At 36.1% G+C, this 23,119-nt stretch overlaps 1 protein-coding gene across 1 annotated transcript in view; it reads right to left on the reverse strand.

Annotated features, from left to right (window-relative positions):
- LOC106135150 (netrin-B) overlaps positions 1–23,119 on the reverse strand; it is a 152,957-nt gene that overhangs the window by 13,425 nt on the left and 116,413 nt on the right. Inside the window, exon 2 of the mRNA XM_060946506.1 lies at positions 3,496–3,684. Coding sequence (XP_060802489.1) covers positions 3,496–3,684 — 189 coding nt within the window. The remainder of the gene's footprint in view (positions 1–3,495; positions 3,685–23,119) is intronic.

Consider the following 23,119-nt stretch of genomic DNA (forward strand, 5'->3'; position numbering starts at 1 on the left):
TCACCGCCAAGCGTACTACCGCTGCGTCACAGAGGCCGTCAAATACACGGAACTAAGAACTTCCCCAGAGAGGCAATAAGAACGAAAGCCAGGAGTACGATGATCACTCCTGGATCGTGGTGATAGTCAAAGTCCTGATAGAATAGAATAGATTTATTTTCAAAATTGGATACAAGGTATCACTTATTGACGTCACATCACTTAAATCTAATTATGACTACTACCGCTTCCAAAGCGCATGTGTAGAAGAAGCGGCGGAACAAACTACACTGCAGCATTTTCATCGGACGTCTATATACAAATATAGATCTCTTAAATCTAAATCATGGACAAATGCACATTGTGTTCATTAAAAAACATGAATGAATGTAGAACTAGTTACGATATATTCTCATCTCTCTGGTAAGGAGCACGGGGTGCGCCTCACGACCAAGACGCTGGATTGGTTTAGTCAGATTACAGAAACGACTCTCATCTGAATTCCGCAATCTTTTCACAGCATCTCAACCTTATAAGAACATGGTACGTAAAAGTTGCACTAAATTAAAATGCGTATTCATTGACTATTTCTTTAGTCGCCAATTACGAAATCCAAGAGAAAAATATCATGTGGTCCTATCACATAGCACCAAAAATCGTGAACGTGAAGCAGTGAAATGTAAAAGTATGTAAATAACTTTTACGGATCCCAAAAAAGGAATAACAATAAACTGACCCACAACAAAGAGACAGTCATCCCCAAGGTATACATGACCCTTTTCGATACAGTTCAATCGAAAAAAAAAGAACGGATTCGCGGCATCAGCACTACGGAATAAATAGATCAACTCCCAAAGGAATAATACAACGGGATTTAGAGTAACTTTCACAATGTAGAGCGCTTCTAGAAAAATAATTGTGCCCAGGACGCTGGCTAAAGAAATGGGAATTTTTTGACAAAACAGTGATTAATCTAGAAGCGAAATATAAGCATCCTCCTTATTTTCATATAATAATAAATAAATAAATACTTTAAAGTTTAGCTTAACATAAAGATTTGGACAAATTAACATCATTATTCCATACGTGAAAAGTAGGTATAGTGGCTCATTTATATTGAAACACTGACAGGTTGCTACTCCATTGCCTAAAAGAGGAATCAAGTATTTAAGCCTGTCCCTTAGTCGCCTTTACGACATCAATGGGAAAGAGATGGAGTGGTGCTATTCTTTTTCTATTGGTGTCGGGAACCACACGGCATAATTACCTCTCACGCGCTCTACAAATGCAAATAACATGAAGTAACTTACTCTATAGTCCGGACAAAAACTGGGAAACTTTTATGGAAACGGTCTGGTCCACCACGCACCGCTTATGCGTTTCGTTCACACGCCGTCCTTTGTTCATTTCGGGGAAAATTCGCAAAATATTCGTTCGAATTTTTCCTTTATGTTTTTTTTTTTAAAACGAAACTGTGTTTTTCGACGGCCAGTGTGTTTTGTATGTAAAGCATTGTTAATTAAATTCTTTGAATAATGTGAAAATATAATGAATTTATCGGTTCGCTTGTTTGCGTTTTGTTTCAATCAGTAATTGGTTTAATAAATTGCGGTATAGTGCTATGCTATTTTTTATTTATTACTAAAAGAAATGTGAAAATTTCTTTCAGTAAGTGAGTTTCTAGCTAAGCAGAAGGTTTTAATATCATTCCGTAATTGTCTTTCTTTTTCCTAGACTAAAAAAAACTGCTTCATATCAACATACACAAACATATGTATACCTCATATCAACATACATAACATACACATACATACGTACGCCTCCATCTCAGAGGGGTAGATAGACACTAAATATTTCCATTTTCCACGTGTCTGCCTACTTCTTTTGCGTCACCAACATTCAACAAACTGATCACGCAAGCTCATCACTCACTCTTGACTTGACCTTCTTGACTTGACATCAATCAGTTAATGAACCGTATCCATTTATAAAGGTAATATGACCACAGTGGAATTCAATCTATGTACCTTCGAACAGGTACATTTTAGTGTTAGAACCAGTCTCCTATCCCTCAAAGTCTGTATGTAACCTGCTGAAAATAACACGATCCTGAAAGTATCGTTAAACAGCTCAGTGTAAACAAGGATGAGTTCCTTGTATCCTGTTTATTTGATCCCAGCTCAGGTGTGAACTTTTAATGGCCGCCGCTATTTATTTTATCTGTGCACGGCGCCTGTATTTTTAAGTTTAGAACTCGGAACACGCTTTTTGTTAATCACATGTGTGTAACAAAATTAAAATTTGAATTTCCGTAAAAAAATTAAAATTTGCACATTTGTAAATTTGAAACAGCTGTATTTTAAAAAGAGAACTTTCTTATTTTAATACATGTAAGATTGGTTCGAACCTGGTTTCCGAACGAATTTCGGCCGGTTATTACGAAAATCGAACTTTTTATAATTGGCTTGCAATTAAATACAATAGAAAATGGCACTACACATGCCTTTCCCCTAAGACATCGCCTCAATTCAAAAGGAACTCTGTCAGTCAATAAGTGGCAATGTCGCTAATATATTCCGATCTGATTAGCTGTTAGGATTGCGTTGACAACAGCTGTTAAGCAAACAAGCTTACTATTTGACATTAGTTAGCTGTAACCTCGTTGCAAATCCATTTAAGTTAATTACAAAACCTAGGAGATTGAATCTATGCCTACAGTATAAAGGTAAAGGTTTTAATGGGTTTCTAAATTGGCGAGCTTAAAGTTAATTTCATAAAGAATTGTCAATTTAAATGAATATAAGAAAGCAATTAATCAAACAATGCCGATCCGTATAAATTTAACAAATATCTTGTTTATTCCAAATTTTTGTGTCCTGAAATCACCTAATGGCAGATCACCTTGGTGGTCAAAATCAACAAGATTTGATTCCACATGCTCATGCGAAATTGTATGGAAAATCTTTTTATCTCTAGTGGAATTTTGAACATAGTTGTTTCATTCTCCGTTCGTTCACAATATAGCCTACTTTGCTCTTGAAGGTTTTATCAGCATCTGTGCCAAAAATTATCAAAAATAAAAATATTCTTTTTCGATCAAATTAGTTCAGATTACTTACGTTTGCAAGCCTTCTTATGCGTGATAGGTTTGGTCGGGTCGCGGTAGTAGCCTTCCCGGCAGTAGTGGCAGTGCCTGCCCGCCGTGTAGTGTCGGCATTTCAGGCAAACGCCCCCGCTAGCCCGGCCGGACAGCTTGTATAGCTCCATGTTGAATCGGACTCAAGAAAACACATTCCCAGGCTAAAAGGAATAACTTACCGCATTCTAAGTCGCATTTCTACTACTTAATTAGCTTTTGACTGCAATTCCGTTCGCGTTATACTTTCCATTTTTTTTTCGCGGAAATTTCCAGAAAATATAGCCTATTTTGCTTCCGATGGTTTTATCAGCCTCTGTGTCAAAAATTATCAAAAATAAAAATATTATCTATTTATCAAACTAGTTAAGATAACTTACGTTTGCAAGCCTTCTTATGCGTGATAGGTTTGGTCGGGTCGCGGTAGTAGCCTTCCCGGCAGTAGTGGCAGTGCCTGCCCGCCGTGTAGTGTCGGCATTTCAGGCAAACGCCCCCGCTAGCCCGGCCGGACAGCTTGTATAGCTCCATGTTGAATCGGCACCGCCGCGCGTGGCCGTTGCAGTTGCATTCTGAAACAATGACGAAATACATTTAAAGTTGTGCATAATGTAGTTCATAAAACTATGCCTCATTCTTGAAAGGCAGAAAGTACACAAGGAGGCTTGAAATCTGTAGGCAGAAAGTATACTAGACACAAATCCCTGCATAGTTTTGTCACCATTCATTATACTTTCATGCATCATCGTCGGTTAAGGGGACTCTTGACCTGACCCGAAATAAATATAAAATATAAATATTATACGGGACAAATTACACAGATTGCTAGTCTGTCGCCTAAAAGAGGAATCCCAAGTTTATAAGCCTATCCCTTAGTCGCCTTTTGCGACATCCATGGGAAAGAGATGGAGTGGTCCTATTCTTTTTTCTAATCACTCGGTGCACTCGGTAAAGCAAATACATTTATAAAAAGAGACTGCCGTGTGACCGCCGAGCAGCATTAAGTGCTTACTTTTTGTTATAGTTGCCTCTTTGAGAAGTACGGAAAAGAAATGGGTCATATTCTAAAGACCCATAACTCATTGAGCAGTTTGTAAAAAAAAAATATCTCTAATAACAACATAATCCTCGATGCACTCTCCAAGTCAAAATAATATGTAACTTCAGCGGAATATAAATTTCACGGCAAATAAAGTGAGCATTAGAAAGTTTGAGTACCAACCGTCAGGCAGGCATTGCTGCTGTGACGTATGACGTCATTAACCGAGGCAGGGTTACCAACCTTAATATACTTCGTGTAATCATGATTCATAGACAAGTAAGACGACAGTGCAAATGAATTTTTTTATTTCTTGCCAACGGTTAAAGTATTTATTTATAAAATTACGAACTACGCGGGTTCCAATGCGGGTTATTATACTTACTGACCAATTATGATTTACATCCACACTAATAATAAAGAGGAAAGATTTGTATTTTTGTATGTTTGTGTGGAATTAACTCAAAAACTACTAGTCCGATTTTGATAAAATTTGGCACAGGTATAGAATAGACCTTCAAAAGTGACATAGGCATAAATTTGTTTTTACTCTTTGTTTATTTCAAAAAAAACCACAAAAATATGTCCACCCGTGTGAAGCCGGGGCGGGCCGCTAGTTTTTAATAAAATTAGATAATAAATTTAAATTAGGTGATTCGCATAAGTCTATAATAGGGGCGATGTTTCGGGCTCAACTGCTACTGAACCGAAAATCATTTGCCAGGCTTAGAACAAAGATGTTAAGTCGAAGTTTGTATTTATTATACTCCGATCCGTAGAAACATTGCTTGCGCGATTTAAACTCTTCGTTTCTCTTCTTCTATTGGCTGATAGCACGTGACGTAGAGATATCAGCCACAAGTGAAAAGTACTAAAATGACTCTGCCAGCCCTAATACACTTAATGTGGCATATCAATAATATTACGCATTCAACCTCCATGGAGTCTCGCGATTTGTAGGCAATAGTAATAAATGTACAGTCAGCCAAATGGTCGCGATTAATTACGATTATTGAAATAAATGAGCCAGCCGTAGTTATGCTGATGGTACTTTCTCGGGTAAGCACGTTTTGACCGCTTACTTACTGTTTATCAAATTTCTAGATTTTCTAAGCATAGCGGACAATTTGATCAATGTGAAACAATACATACTCAATCTATACTATATTATACTAATTAATGTTCACGCATATATCATGCCTTTATGCCTTACGGGGTAGAAAGAGCCAGTAGTCTCGAAAAGACTGAAAGAACACATTAAACTGCAGCTAAATGGTAGAAAATACGAATGTCTTTCACATTTTTACGGCTAAACCGTTGCGATTTTTGTTAAATTAGTTATTCTTAATTTTTGCTTTGTAGTGTTAGAAAATTTGTAAAGCATGTATTTTAAATTATTATGTCATAGTCCTATTCTTTTTTGTATTGGTGCCGGGAACCACGCGGACCACTCCATCTCTTTCCCATGGATGTCGTAAAAGGCGACTATGGGATAGGCTTACAAACTTGGGATTCTTTTTTAGGCGAAGGGTTAGCAACCTGTCACTATTTGAATCTCAATTCTATCATTAAGCCAAACAGCTGAACGTGGCCATTCAGACTTTTCAAGACTGTTGGCTCTGGCTACCCCGCAAGGGATATAGACGTGACCATATGTATGTATGTATGTCAGAGTACCAATATGTATATGTACGTTTTACGGTCGGCTTTTACTTACACAAATTCTTCTCAGTTTATAACACATAATAATAAAATTGTACTGTGCCTGCGGGCAGATTATTAAAAATAACTAAAGGGTTATGAAACTCTGTGGTCAGTTGATAATATAAGTTTCTTAGATCGAAAACTAAAAAAGGGAACCCTCATCTCACGGACACAAAAAGTTAATGTCGCGGGGGTTAAAAACATTTCTTCGTTTGAGCTTTTTCTAAGCTGTATGGTAAAGAGAAAATATGGTAATAAAAAGAATAAACTACTTATTCAAATCTTAAATGTAACAGATCTATATTTTGAGCAGTTTTATTTGTGGACTTAAAGATTGATAAATTTTCACAAATTCTTTTCTTGAAATTTTATAAAATGAGGCTTTCCTGTTATATGTACCACTTTTTCTACAAAATTTTTATTAAAAAAACATTGGTAGGTATGGCTAGGAGTACCTATCTACGCCAGAATTTCGTAATTTACACTATAAGCTGTTATGATTTAAGCCAGCACCCGTCAGATTTCTTTAAAACAACAAATCGTATACAACGGTGTAGCATAAAACTGTCATCGTGATCTGTTGAATACAGTAGAGCATGTTGATAGCAGATGCCCTGATACACTGCTCTTTTGTTGTAAGAGTTGTTTTACACTGTAGCTTTGTCTAAACTGATGGTAGATTTTAGTATCTGTGGTGTTAATTGATCATTGATAGATTTAGCGGGTTATATTTCGTAATAATTTTATCACTCGATGTCTCACTTCTCATTATGAGGGGAAACGGGACAGCTATTGTTTTTCGCGCTATAATAACGTCCTCAGGCGTGTTACTCCCGCAGGATAACTTATAAAACGCTAGTTTCAACTGTACCTACCATTTATGTAATGATATAGGTAATCTATACTAATATTATAAAGCTGAAGAGTTTGTTTGCGCTAATCTCAGGAACTACTGGTTCGAATTGAAAAGTTCTTTTTGTGCTGAATAGACCATTTATCGAGGAAAGCTTTAGGCTATATAACATCACGCTGCAACTATTAGGAGCGAAGAAATAATGGAAAATGTGAATAAAGGGGAAAATTATTCATCCTTGTGGACTTCAATAATCCCAAAATAACTATTCCATGCGGACGAAGTCGCGGGCACAGCTAGTGTAGTTACAATATAAGTGTAGACGTTGCTTTATTCTTCGGCGCATCGTAATTCACTTGTGTTTTGAACAATGAAAGTTATGCGTGTCTGCGTTTTGTATTCCATGAGAGGAAAGGAGAAAAAACAAGATTTTTCATCTTAAATCTAAACTTCATTTAATTATAACAATTAAAAGAAAGATAAGATTGTTTTAAAGGTTTTCGTAGGAATTCTAAGGAAGCTAATTGATTGACTTGGATGTACTAACTGCAAAGAGGCGTGATTGTATGTATTTGAAAAGTCTTTTAGTCGATGAGCTAATTAATCTCTACTCCATTGATATCCCATACACCTGAACGTGGCCTTTCAGTCTTTTCAAGACTTCTGGCTCTGTCTACCCCTCAAGGAACATAAACATGATTATATGTATGCACGTAAGCAATCACTTGACTTGACCAAACAATTTAACTCGTAACATAGTTTCATTGAACAAAAGTTCATTACTTTCCCAAAGGCTTCATAAGATAGAACTATAGGTTCGGTAGCAGGTGGCGAGTAGTTCATTAAGGGAGCAGTCGGGAACGAAGGGGAGACGTGTTCAACTAATAGGCTGTCAAGACATGTTCCCGTAATCTTCGTATCACGGGAAGAAAATTATCTTTGTCTGGTGCGAGTTATATGTAATATTTAGGTAGGTACTTATAAAGTTGTTTTAGGATAGAGTAATATTTTTAATGTTTAGAATTTCCATTGAATATAAGTGTATATTAATAACTGTGTAATTTTTTTTGTTTACGTCTAAACAAGAAAGGAATGGTTTTTAACCAGACTTTATGAGAATATTTCTATGTGCAATTTTGACGAAACATATTGTGCATAAGATTATGTTATTCCATCATTTAGCTAAATAAACTTGGCTTTTGCGTGTCCTTAAGACATTAAAATGTGACATTTCTTAATTCCGGGTATTTTAAGAGCTTACTACTACTGCTACTACGTTTTTAAGTTTTTATACAGCGTCAGTAATCTCTGTTATAGTCGCTATTTATATCAAAACTCTACCACTTATGTTACTGTTAGTCCATGGGCGAGTACCTATAATTACTTTTGCCTTTTTTGTAAGTAGTAATGTAAGTTATTTATTGTAAAGTAAAAGAAACCAAGTATGAACATCAGGTAAAAAAAACTTTTACCTTTTACCTTTGACACTCGTCAAAAAACTTTTACCTTTTACCTTTGACACTCGTTTAAAAAACTTTTACCTTTTTCCTTTGACACTCGTCAAAAAACTTTTACCTTTTACCTTTGACGAGTCCGTGTTCGATTAACCTATAATTGTAATTTATTAAGCTTTAAGTTATTTGAACTCGTAGATGTGTAAGTTATTTATTGTCTGCAAGTAAAAGAAATATACATACTAACATACACGTATATAATCACATCTATATCGCTTGCGGGGTAGACAGAGCCGACAGTGATGAAAAGACAGGTCACGTTCAGCTTTTTGGCTTTATGATAGAATTGAGATTCAAATAGTGACAGGTTGCTAGCCCATCGCGTAAAAGAAAGATCCTAAGTTTATAAGCCTATCACTTAGTCGCCTTTTACGACATCCATGGGAATGAGACGTAGTGAACCTATTATATTTTTTTTATTGGTGCCAGAAACCACACGGCACTAAGTAAAAGAAACCAAGTATAAAATAATGTCAAAAGACAAAAAAATGTCGCGTCTGACAGATACTAACTACTTATAAGTCTATGGTCGAATACTTACAATTCTTTTTGCCGTGGCTGTAAGTCATTTAATTCCGTGGCACGCGCGTCCGTACTAAACCGGCACGGAAACGTTCCCGCACGTACACGGCTCGTTTTGACTACACGTGTCCCAGGGAAAGTGGGAGTCAATTAAGGGATCACGGCTTGCTGACTGTTACTTATTAGGTTCTGCTTTATTGCAATCTTTCTTTTTTACATACGACATACAATCGTTCCGCATACGAAACTATAGGTCACATATATCATATACCTGTACACAAAAAGAAAGAAGAAACTATGGAAGGAAATATGCAGAGATCGTGGCAAGTGGAAAGAGGTAGTCTCTGCCTACCCCTCCGGGAAAGAGGCGTGATTTTATGTATGTATGTATGCACACAAAAATAAAACGGAGAAGGTAAAGTCAAAAGTCACAAGTACCAAAGGTAACGTTTACCTGAATGGTTAATGATGGGATTGAGATTTAAATAGTGGCGATACAAAGAGTAATCCTACGAGTATAAGAAAAATACTAACATACTTACTCCGAAAAAAACTTGCCAATTTTCAGCTGTCACTCACTTAAACACAATCAAAATATATTACATATTCTTCTAAATCCAATGACTGTTTTCTATTTTTGTAAAATTTATGATCACGTCTATATCCCTAGTGGTGTAGACAGAGCCACCAGTTTTAAAAAGACTGATAGGCCACGCTCAGCTGTTTGGTTTAGTGATAGAATTGAGATTCAAATAGTGACAGGTTGCTAGCCCATCGCCTAAAAGAGGAATCCCAAGTTTATAAGCCTATCCCTTAGTCGCCTTTTACGAAATCCATGGGAAAGAGATAAAGTGGTCTTATTCTTTTTTGTAATGGTGGAGGGAACCACGCGGCACAATCTTTTTGTGTGCAATAACAATTTTACAAAAAAACAAACACACAAAAGCATTAAGGCGACGAATGAGGTAAGTCGGTCGTTGAATCCCGATTAAGTCGTTTAAATTACTTTGATTCTTGTGACTACATGGCACTGCCTACCCCGTCATAGACAAAGGCGTCAAATGTGTAAGATGTATGCAGCTATGTCAAATACCTATTGCATTAAAAACTAATATATTAACAAGTTCCAGTGCAGTGATCCTCAAAATGTACGCTCAAAGACAATTACATTATCTCGTCACTTAAAAGTTCCGATACTTAGTAACATTATTACAATACGGCGCTAATTATCGAGAGTGTAGAAAGGTATTTCATGAAAAATTCGATGTTTTTTTAAATTTTAAACGACTAATGATATCTATAGACCAGTTATATGAAATGAAGCACATTTTTTTTAGAAGTTATTAAACTATCATCCATGAAGCCATTCAAATACTGATTAATTAAATATTAGTGCTGATTATGCGTGCGTTTAGAAAATACATATTTAAGAGTGACTTGTGGCATTATAAACTTCTATAAAAAGCAAGAAAGTAATTGTAATAAGTATGTTAACAAGATACGTTACGTTTCATTTTTGAACCACAACTGTCAATTTTTTACGCAGCGTCAATTCTGTAATCTATATATTTTGTGAAGTGCGACATGGCAATCCGTGTTCTAACGAGTTTATTAATTAAATTAATGCGACGTATCAAGTTAATTACCGAGAAGGTTGAGCACCCCTGACTTACGCAATTAATATTGTGAACGGTATTAAATTTTATTCAGCCCATGCGAGGTAGAAACAAATGTTACTTACGTTTATGAAATTAAAACGGTTGAGTACACCTGATTATATAGATTAGGGTCGTAGTGCTCATGAAACTGAATCTATACTAATATTACGAGTATATGAGTACAGCTGAAGAGTTTGTTTGATTGTTTGAACGCGCTTATCTCAGGAACAACTGATTCGAATTGAAAAATTTTTTTGTTGAATAGACCATTTCTGAACTATAAGATAGATACGAGTAGATAAAACTCTTTATTGCACCATAAGAGTATAACATCAAAACAACACAAAGCAGATATAGATGGTACAAAGGCGGAGGAGGCGGATGAGGAGCAAAGAAATAATGGAATATGTGAAAAAACGGGGAAAAATATTCACCCTTGAGGGTTTCAATGATGCCCAAAATAACCATTTCACAGGCACAGCTCAGTAACTTTAATTATTGTTATCACAACATTTCTGGTTATTACAGTAGGTACTAGCTATTCCCTTCTGTCTTTGCCCGGTGATAATAACACTTTAATTTCTCTTATAATGTTTAATAATAAGCCAAACAGCTGAACGTGGCCTTTCAGCCTTTTGATGACTATTGGCTCTGTCTACCCCGTAAGGGGTTTAGACGTGAATTTATGTTATATTATAATGTTAACTACCTTGGTGACTTTTAAATGTAATTACGTCGCTATCAGATCAGCATGGAAGTTTGCACTGCACTATGTGTGCATATTCCCCAAGTCGCCTCTTACAATATTCATGGTATAGAGACGAAGTGATCCTATTCTAAAATGCCGGAAACCACACGGTAAGGTTAACGCTAGAATAGACTATGACGATGATTATGATACATTTTTTTAGTTACAAATAATAGTTTAAAATGACACAAACTAGTTTATAAATCAAACGGACAATCCCAGAACACAATAATTCGTATTAACACAGCACTCCATCATCCTAAATATGAGCGGTGCAAGCAGTATCACTTACGAGTATATAATCCGCGCATAAATTGTGGTGATTAGACGTGACTAACTGTTTTAGACTTAACACTAACCGAATTTAGTACTAATAACTATTAAACAAGGCTTGTGCTGTTCCGAGACTGTTTCATTTTGAAATTGGAAATCAATATTTCAAAATTTGAAATCGTTATTCGTTGAACATTGAAAAAGTTTTGAAGGGAATGCCACATGAAAAAAAAAAGGGAGTCATGATTGATACAGACAAATAACAAAATTCTACCAGAAATGGTGAATTTTAAATGAATGAATAACCGTACATACATTTGATCACGTCTTTATCCCTTGCGGGGTAGACACGAGTCAACAGCCAATGAAATGTTTTATATAATTTAATTTATTACAGTTGCAGTGCATAAAAGTAAGAACATATAGTATCGTAATCTGGAAATTCAATGAAATTTGGTATGTAGGTAGCTGAAGACCCAATATAACATACAGGCTTAACTTTTTATCCCGGAGATTTCGCGGGATTGATTCCACGCGGACGAAGTAGCGGGCGGCATCTAGTCATACATTATATGTATGTAGTTCCAAGACTTCTATTCAGCCATCCATCTTCCGCTGGAGTGTTGCCAGCTCACAATAATCTGAATGCAGTTACATGCACTATTTGCATAATTAGCCGCCATTTGTTTTGAGCTCGGCTTGTGATTAACTTGCGAAATATTTCATTAGTCAATCGATGGTTAATTTTAACTTTTAGTTTACACTTTGGTGCCATGTGGTTCCCAGCACCAAAACAAAAAAAAAAGAATAGGACCACTCTTTCTCTTTCCCATGGATGTCGTAAAAGGCGACTAAAGGATAGGCTTATAAAATTGCGATACTTTTTTCAGGCGATGGGCTAGCAACCTGTCACTATTTGGATCTCAATTCCATCATCAAGCCGAGCAGCTGAACGTGGTCATTCAGTCTTTTCGGGACTGTTGGCTCTGTCTACCCCGCAAGGGATATAGACGTGATTATATGTATGTACATTAGCATTGGCCAGTATGTCGATATCGATAAAGTATAATCTGATGTGTCATAAAGGTTTTTTAGCGTGCAGTTGGTAGGACATGCAGAGCACGGCAGTAGGAGTGAAATAAAAAGTAAAAATTATTTTACATAAGAAATGTTATACATATATACATACGGTCACAGTATTAGACAGAGCAATCAGTCCTGAAAAGACCGAATGGCCACGTTCAGCTATTTGGCTTAATGATAGAATTGAGATTCAAATAGTGACAGGTTGCTAGCCCATCGCCTAAAGAAGAAAGGAAATTTCACCAGAATATATTTTATTAGTTGCAGCTGACTTGGGTATAGTCTATATAAAGACATCTTTTGCCGTGTACTCATGATACTCATTCATAATTACGTCTATATTCTTTGCGGAGTAGACAGAGCAAGAACTTGAAAGACTGACATTCCATGACTCTTCTCTTTTACTTAATTAATAAGTAACGTGCACGTGTAAGAAAAATATTGGTTCGTGACGTCATTTGGTGAGGCGTACGAAGGAAATCCTCAGTTTTATAATAGTAAGCAATCAGTTACGAGTTGACATAAATATGTAGGCAAATACAAATCACGCAATATGACAATACTAGCTGTGCCCGCGACATCGTCCGCGTGGAATAGTTATTTTGGGCATCATTGAAGCCCGCAAGGATAAATAATTTTCTCCGTTTTTTTTTCTCATTTTCCATTATTTCTTCGCTCCTAAAATTTCTAGCGTGATGTTATATAGCCTAAACACTTCCTCGATAAATGGTCTATTCAACATAACAAAAACTTTTCAATTCAAACCAGTAGTTCCTGAGATTAGCGCGTTCAAACAAACAAACTCTTTAGCTTTATAATATGAGTATAGATGATGGATAAAAGTAGATTTTCCACGCACACGAAGCTTACCAAAATATTTGTCATGGCGCCGAGTGGAACACGTTTCGTCGACGGGTCATTACGTCGACACTGATTGACGAACGACCGCGAACGAAAACATTTCACCCCTGAATCGATTAATTTTTCAATTGAGAATAACCTCCCAATGTCACATTTTCAATATTTCGCGTTAATTATTGTGTGATTGATTGGTTTTGTAATTGTGATATAAATTTTTGTTGTATTAGTTACTTTTATATTTTTTATTGCATAATTAACACTGATCCTGAACATATATTTTTTTTGTATAACAAAGTGGATAATTCCAAAGTTCGCAGGTTGGAATCCTCCCACGGCCAAGAATCGACGACTCTACAAGAATCAAGGACTTGCGTTTATTTGCAAATGGATGTCTTTTAGGATATTGGAAATCATCAAGAGAAAACCTGCACATAAAGTCATCTAGATGAGTAACAATCCGTCGCGTTTGGTCGAACTCGCAATCGGTCAAATTCATCGAACCATATGGATAAGGCTCCTTTGCAAACGTTATGGAGATCATGGGTGATGTGATGTCGCTTCGTCTAAAAACTTGACTCACCCAATTGAGAAACACATGTGGCGCCATATGGCTTCTGGATTGCTGGAAGCCCTTGGCACAGCGGTTACAGGTGGACTTCATACTCCTCTTCAAAGGTAAGGACGCAACCGGGTCTAACGTCAGAAAAATGATGAAAGCAGACACTGATTTTCCAAACTTATAAGTGAACATCATTAAATAAAAACGATAATATTTTATGCCGTTAATATTAAACGGTAAGCACTTAGCGGGCACCTCGTAAAATTAATACAACGTACAGTCTCGTTCAAAAGTGTTCGACTCGATTTCAACGAGATTATAATAGTCCGGATCAAGGTTTTATACAGCTACTGAATGCAGCTCTCTCACATTTCAACAGCTGAGCAGTTCGTTTTGAAATAGTAAAGTTTTTAATGTATTTTCAAACAACCTCAATTACATTTATGATTTTAATAGATTTTACCAGCGACTTTTTACGATTACTTCTTTTTTTTTTTGTATTTAAGAATTAGCTCTTGTAGGTGGAATTAAGTGAAGTATCTTCCAGTTCCTATTTGGTAAACTAATAAATGAAATATATTATTATTTCTATAGTAAAACGACAAAAATAGTTCTGACGAGGTCGCAGGGACCATGGCAAGTGGATGTAGTGACGTACTCACTTTGGCTTATCAATCAGGAAAGAGGCTTAAATTATCTGAGTAGGATTGTATGTAATTAGCAAATCCACGTATATGTATGTCATATTAGTGGGCAATTTTATAAGCTCATTAACATATTATATATACTAGCTGTGCCCGCGACTTCGTCCGCGTGGAATAGTTATTTTGGGCATCATTGAAGCCCTCAAGGATGAATAGTTTTTCCCGTTTTTTTTACATATTCCATTACTTCTTTGTTCCTTATAGTTGTAGCGTGATGTTATATAACCTTAAAGCCTTCCTCGATAAATGGTCTATTCAGCGCAAAAAGGATTTTTCAATTCGAACCAGTAGTTATTGGGATTGGCGCGTTCAAATAAAACAAAAAAATTCTTCAGCTTTGTAATATTAGTATAGATATGAAATTGGTAAATTAACGACAGCTATAAAAAAGCTCACTAAAACTGCGACGATTTATTGAAGTTGGCATTTTGACACGGTTCGTTTTGAATTGTAATAAAAAAATCTAATGTGAATGAAACAAAAGAAGCAAAAAAAAACGGTGAATATATGTTGTCTGTAACTTTTAAGTAATTAACAAACACTTTATTACTCAAACGTACCGGTAACCATCAGCGATAACGTATCGATTTGATAACTTCAGCCGTTAAATGTGTGATTATTGCTTTGGAAAGTGTAAAACGATGATAATGAGGCTGTACGCCTACCATACATACATACATACATACATATGATCACGTCTATATCCCTTGCGGGGTAGACAGAGCCAACAGTCTTGAAAAGACTGAATGGCCACGTTCAGCTATTTGGCTTAATGATAGAACCGAGATTCAAATAGTGACAGGTTGCTAGCCCATCGCCTAAAAGAGGAATCCTAAGTTTATAAGCCTATCCCTTAGTCGCCTTTTACGACATCCATGGGAAAGAGATGGAGTGGTCCTATTCTTTTTTGTAATAGTGCCGGGAACCACACGGCACGCCTACCGTCTGAAACATTATACCTTTTTAAAACTCAGGTTTTATGACCAGGAACAAGGGTTACCAATATTTTAATTGAAAATAATTATCATAAAAAAAATAGGAAAACATTAAAAAAAAAAGAATACAAATATTTTATTTTCTATAAATGCGGTACAATTATACATTTATTAATTATTTTATTTTAAAATTAATTACACATAACAAAGTATATACATTTCGCGCATTTAACTAGTCATGGCATGCAAAAATACAGAAAACATTCAATAGGCTTCGAAAAAAATATATTTTAACAAAAGTATATTTCCTATACAGATTCCCGAAATATAGTACTCAATACTATAAATTACAGTAGGCAACCCTATGCAGGACATTTTTTTTGCCGCTTTCCGTAACAAATTATCTTTTTTACACTTTTAAACAGTCAATCTCTTAAAGTGCGCCTAAAAGGTAAACTATAGGTTAAAATTAATCATTTTTATTAGTAGGCACTTGCTTTCTATTAAAGTTCAATGTATTACGGTTGAGGATCTAAAATCAGCACCGAAAATCCAAAATTAAGATAAAATATAACATTTCATAGATAACCAATAGTAAGTTGAACTTAAAACTGTTTTTCTTAATTCAACTTACGGTATCTGCGTTCGAGACGTTTAAGTAGGATTTCGTAAAAGGGGACTAAGGTATAGGCTTATTAACTTTTGATTCTATTTTATGGCGATGGGTTAACAATCCGTCTGAAACTCAATCCCATCATTAAGTGAAACAGCTCAACGTGGCCTTTAGTCGTTTCAAGACTGCTGGCTCTGTCTACCCCGCAACGGATATAGACATGACTATATCTATCTATGTATGTATATACGGTATCTAACTAGCTTTTGTTTTTGAATATAAGATATTCGCTCCTATTTAAATTCCCAAAAATCGTTGGCTTACTATCAACAATCAAGAAAATTTAGTACAATCTTTTCCGCCAACATTGAAATTTTGTCAATGAAATAAATTATTTCCACGTAAGTATTTCCCGATTAATTTTCCTTTGTCATACAAACGAGATTAAAATGTACCTACCATCGGTGAATTTTGTCAATAACAAAAAAAAAAACACGAGATAAGTGAAAACCCGCGATTCGCGTAAATGTAAATTTGCATTGATATAATATAACGGCCGCTTTGATCGGAGACTCAGAATTTAATATGCAGCCGCCCGCACTTCAAAGCAAAACACGCTGAAACACAAATTAAATATACGATGTGGTCCAGGGCATGACCTGACAGCGATATTACAAAACATACATTATCACGTCTATATCCCTAGTGTGGTAGACAGAGCCTATATAGTCTTGAAGTGACAGGTTGCTAGCCCATCGCATACAAGAAGAATGTCCAATTTTTTAGCTGTTCCCTTAATCGCCTTTTACGATATCCGTGGGAAAATATGCAGTGTTCCATTATTAAGTGCTGGGGACGACACGGCACATTTTACTTTACAAAAATGTTTCAAATGTCAATAGGTACTTAAACGCTTTTAAGACGGGAATGATCCAATCGGGGACGTTTAGGTGAAAGGATATGGAGGAGTCTAGAGGAGTCTAGAGGAGTCTGGAGGAGTCTGGAGGAGTCTGGAGGAGTCTGGAGGAGTCTGGAGTACCCTAATCCGATATAAAAAATGGATGTAAGTATGGTGTCAAGTGAAAAGGAGTCACTACTTGACTTCAACCAACGGAAATAACTTATTTAATTCACTTCGTAGCGAAATTTTGCTAGTGCAAAGCAACTTAGTTCGACATCACCCTCGTTCGACATTCATTTTCTTAATTCCACCACAGATTTTTGGAAGATAAAGAGTGCCGGACGAAGATGCTGTCAAACTAAGGTGCTTCGTTCTAGTAGATTTTCGCTTTATGGAGTGCATCGAAAATAAGTTATTTCGCAAAACCGTTAATTCACATACGCTACGCTACGCTAGGCAACGCTACGGTAATACGCTAACTCAAGTAGCACTCAATGAAAAGACGTAGATTTTGCCTACCGAAAGGTTATAAAGGTTTTGCTTTGCCGTGTGGTTCCTGGCACCAATAGAAAAAAGAATACCAACCTGTCACTATTTAAATCTCAATTGTATCATAAAGCGAAACAGCTGAACGTGGCCTTTCAGTTTTCTGAAGACTGTTGGCTCTGCCTACCCCGCAAGGGATATATAGACGTGTTTATATGTTATGTTAACTTTTATATCTTAGACCAAAGTCTAAAAACAGCAAATATCATTTCATTCATATCCGCGCGTCCATTTTCAGAGAAATTCCTAATTAGATTTTTTTTTGTTGTAACATTAAGTGGACTTTCGCTTTTATTTTTCGGGAGTTTTCCACAAAAATTTAAAGTCAGACCTCCATTGCTTTCAGGCAAATAATGCTTTTAATTTCCTTCTCGGTTTAATTTTTTTATTTTAACCTTAGTAACTTTTAAGACAGTTAATTTATTTTTATAAATATATAGACAGAAAAGCGGAGTATTTTAAAATTTCAAAATCATGGCTTGACCCTAAATGAAAAATAATATGCAAATCTTAGAACAGGTAGACTGGAAAAAGTGAAAAGTGAGAAGTAGGCTCTCAAAGATGAGAGAGAAACATGGAAAATCAGGATTTATCTGAAATACTAAATCATTTTCAACGTCACCTTGATGTCTCCTGACATAGGGGCAGCTGTATAAAGTGATGTAGACGTTTATTTTACTTTACCACCAACGTCACGATCAAACGAAAGCACGCGCTGTTATTTTAAGTTCTTTTTAATTCGAGAGTATAAAACAATTACTAATTAAAGCATTACATTGCCGACAAAACTTTCCAGAGTTAAGAAAAAAAAGTGAAATACACATTCAAAATAGAGACAATTCTTATCACAAAAGAAGACATCATTCGAAAATCAAATTCGAACTCCGAAAAAGGAACGCCGATTTGAAAATGAAATCGTAACGGGATTAGGGCGGTGCTCACTCGGGAAGCGAGTCACGATTCGCCTCGTTAGGCCGGGTACACACTGTGCCGGTATCGCCGTGTGCGCGCCGCTTTACAAACAAAACTTCCAGTCTTCGGTGTGTTTGTTTTCAATCAGTACTTCAAATTGCATTTGAAAGAGCCGATAGGTTTGATGGTAATTTATAGAGTTGCCGTATGTCTCATTAGTTGAAAGGGTATGTTAGAAGCGAGCGAGTTGGGTTGTAAAATCGACATCGATAAATTCACTAGACGTAACATCATTTATTATGACTTTGTATTTCGAAGTTTCGTAAGGTCGTTAGGCGCTGTTTATTATACCGCATATTCAGTTGCTTCTTTTTATCAATAAAGTTGTTGTGTTTCTCATATTAATAAATGGATAAAACAAGAAGTCTGAATTTTTCAAGTCGATCGATCTGTTTGTTTAAAACGTAAAATATTTTTAATATTGGCATGATAATAACATATGTAATAATTTATGCCGTGTGGTTCCCGGCACCAACACAAAAAAGAATAGGACCACTCCATCTCTTTCCCATGGATGTCGTAAAAGGCGACTAAGGGATAGGCTTACAAACTTGGGATTCTTTTTTAGGCGTTGGGTTAGTCACCTGTCACTATGTGAATCTCAATTCTATCATTAAGCCAAATAGCTGAACGTGGCCATTCAGTCTTTTCAAGACTGTTGGCTCTGTCTACCCCGCAAGGGATATAGACGTGACCATATGTATGTATGTATGTATGTAATAACTTAAGACATGGTCCTTTAAGTAGAGACTAAATACATTAACCGACTTGGTATACATTCTCACAACTTTTTACGGTAGAAAGACTGAGTTGCGAGACTTGGTTTTTTTATAGGATGTATTTGATGGCATTATCTTTTCCCGATTCGTCTTAGGCCTAGGATTTGATAAGTAAAACAACTAATTTTTTGTCACTAGCGTAAAACCAACTGCATTATAAACAAACGGACGGACTATACAGCTATAAATTACTTGTTCTGCCGAGCGCAGGTGAAGCCGGGTTTACGAGCTCGTAAACTGATACCGGCTCAAAATAGCGCTTCGCCCCGCAGGCCTGCCATGGTGGCGACAGAAATAGGTGTCCAGGTTCGAAAGTAATTGAATTTGTTACTTCCTTCCTGCACTTATCATCGTAACATACGTATTATCACGTTTTATCCTTTATTGGGTGGCTCAAGGATAGATAAGAGCCTACGGTTTCAACTGTTGACACGTATGGCAAATGAAGGAAATGAGATTCAAATAGTGTCACTATTTGAATCTCATTCCACCCATCCCATAGGATCCATCACCTAAGGGAAGAAATCACAGCAGCAGAATAAAGAAAAGCAGCTTACATACGCTATTTTTTTACAAGATGAATCAACGCAACACATAAATTCATACATATAATCACGTCTACATCCCTTGCGGGTAGACAGAGCCAACAGTCTTGAAAAATACTGATAGGCCACGTTCAGCTGTTTGGCTTAATAATGAATTAGGATTCAACTAGTGACAGGTTTCTAGCCCATCGCTTATAAGAAGAATCCCAAGTTTATAATACTATCCCTTAGTCGCCTTTTACGACATCTATGGGAAGGTGATGGGGTGGTCTTATTAATTTTTATATTGGTGCCGGGAACCACACGGCATAATATGTTAGTACATTTAATTCTATGTTAGTTAACAAACTCTTGCCGCGCAATTCTTAGTCGAGGGTATCAATGTTTAGAACAAAGTGAGTTATTATTTTCCAGCAGCTATGAAATTATCTTTGAGATTGTCTATTGGCAAAACATGACTACAAAGGGAATGTAAGATTTCGTGATTGAGCCATCTTAACTGCGTATTTGTAGATACTATAGACTGGGAGCTAGCATAATAAATATTACATTAAATACATTACACCTCTCATTGAATAAGTAGGTTATAATACATAAGTCGATGCTCTTACGATGAGAGAAAACATGGCAAGGAAAACTTGCACATTCATATAACTGAATGTGCAACCATGATCCAATATGAGTAAGGTTCCCTGCAAAGGTTGCAAATGTCATATGTGAGTCGCTTCTTGTAAAAACCTGACTCCCCCAATCCAAAGAATAAGATTAAATTAATAAATTATCTTGTGCAAGTTTCAATGTCGGTCCTATCCAGTAAGGTCAAATCGCTATGCCTGAAGTCAGGGCTTAATCTTCAGTTACTCAAGTAGATAGATAGATAAAACTCTTTATTTCACCATAAGAGTAAAACATACAAAACAGCACAAAGCAAGATAAATAAATGTTTAAACATAATAAAATGCACACAGAATATATGTATATCTATATATAATACATATAAATACATACGAATACGCATTAATACACAATAATATGGAAAATTGTGAGAGTATGTAAAAAGTAGAGATAAAGAAGATTTAAATATTTGGGCACTGTCCGAATAAAATCCATAACAAAAAAAAAATAAAAACTAGCGTTCCGGATAAACCGTTCCATCGTTCGCTTGACATATACTCGTAAGTGCACAGCATGTTGGACATGATCACTAAATCCGTGTTCGAATCGTCATATAACACGGCGCATATGAAATTAAGTACAAGATCACTAGCCTCCCGGACTAAGGTCATAGAACCACGGGTGAAAGTGTCAGTTATTGCATTACAACCGCACCGTGATCCCGTCATACCTAATATACCTCTATGGTGAGGCTTTTGTTTCAAAAAGAGTGCGCATTCACACTAATTAAATGCGATATAGCTAAGGGGTAAGCTTATAAACTTGGGATTCTTCTTTTAGGGCTAGCAACCCGTCGCTATTTGAATCTCAATCCTATTATATATAAGGGATATAAACGTGACCATATGTATGTATGTACATAGTTTGTTATGCGAGTTCTAATATTGGTTTCTATTTTCTGGAAATTCCCATGGATATTAGGATTTGAGTTTGAAGCGGGCAGATTCGCGACAAAAACCCCATAGTGAAATTAGCCGTACAGCTTAACGTGGCCTTTGAGTCTTTTTGAGACTGTTGGCTCCGTCTACCTCGCAAGGGATATAGAGGTGACTATATGTATGTATGTAAATTAGGGTTTCGCTTTCATATCATTTCTAATTATTACTATGTACATCGTACAGTGATAAATAAAATAATATTTAATTTATGTAACCCATATTAAATATATTTATTTTAATACACACTGTATGTATGATGAGAACTCAATTCAACTTAACATATTGGCTAGTTACGGCATAATATCATTCTGATACAAGATTCATTACTATGGTTAGAGATATTTATTACTTGGCAGATAATGCCAGTCTGAACTCAACATGGCAATCGGAATAATTATCAGTCAATACCATTTTCCGAACTCCTCCAAACCTTTTTACAACTCTGTAATGTTTTTTTCTAATTTAATAATCAGATGCAGCTTCTTATTGAAACATGCCATGCCAATAATAAACTTATTTGATTGAATATAAAGTACATAAAGCAAACGAAAAAATATTCACGGTTTTAGTCATATTTGTAAAATGTTCACGATTTTTATAAAAAGCGCGACACAATATAATATGCGTTTCGATAGATACAATAACAGTGATAATGATCAATGATAGACAGAGTCTGTACAGTAATGATGGGCTTAATGCATTTCTTACACTATCAAGATTGATTGAGATACGAGTTTCGACGGTTTAGCGTGCTTGTAAATAGAAATGATTGACTTTGATCGTTACTCTAGAGAGCAGTGGTATAATGCTCACCTTTGTATCACTGGGACCGGGTTCGAATCTATGCATACAAATAATCTCGTCTTTATCACTTACGAGGGAAGGCCTAGACGAACGTATCTTATTCGAGTTAAGGACGTCCTGGCAAAAGGTCAGGTCAAGTGTACCCGAACCCGCTGGGCTTGCATGAAGAGAGTTATGAATGTGGATGAAGCGAAGGAAGTATGCAGAGCTCGTGGCAAGTGGAAAGATGTAGTCTCTGTCTAAACCTCCGGGAAAAGGCGTGACTTTATATATGCATGTATGCATGTATGTAGACAGATCCTACAGTCTCGAAAAGGCTGAACAGCCACATTCAGCTATTTGGCTTGATGATTAAATTGAGATTTAAGCCTATCGCCTAAAAAAATAATGTCAAGTTAATTAAAGCCTTTCCCTTGGTCGCGATTTATAATGATATTCATGGGAAAGATATAGAGTGTTCCTATGAGCGTCAGGAACCAAACGGCACTCCATTACCACGGGTTAGAATCCAAGAGTGAAAAATTGTACTTTTCAGATTCATATGTTGTTAGAAGTTAATTCATTGTTAGTCAATAACTTATAAGTTGAAATATTAGTCTCCACATACTACTACTACTACTACTACCACTACTAGTAAGTATTAGTAGTGGCCACGACAAAACACATTTGGGCTCAAAACTTCTGATACACCTATTTTTGATCAGGGGTTAAAACAGAAATAGCCTGGTTAACTTACAGACGGATTTCGCTCAAAGCTCCGTGACTACGACATTTTAATTAT

The sequence above is a fragment of the Amyelois transitella genome, chromosome 11, assembly GCF_032362555.1.
Source record: "Amyelois transitella isolate CPQ chromosome 11, ilAmyTran1.1, whole genome shotgun sequence".
NCBI lineage: Eukaryota > Metazoa > Arthropoda > Insecta > Lepidoptera > Pyralidae > Amyelois > Amyelois transitella.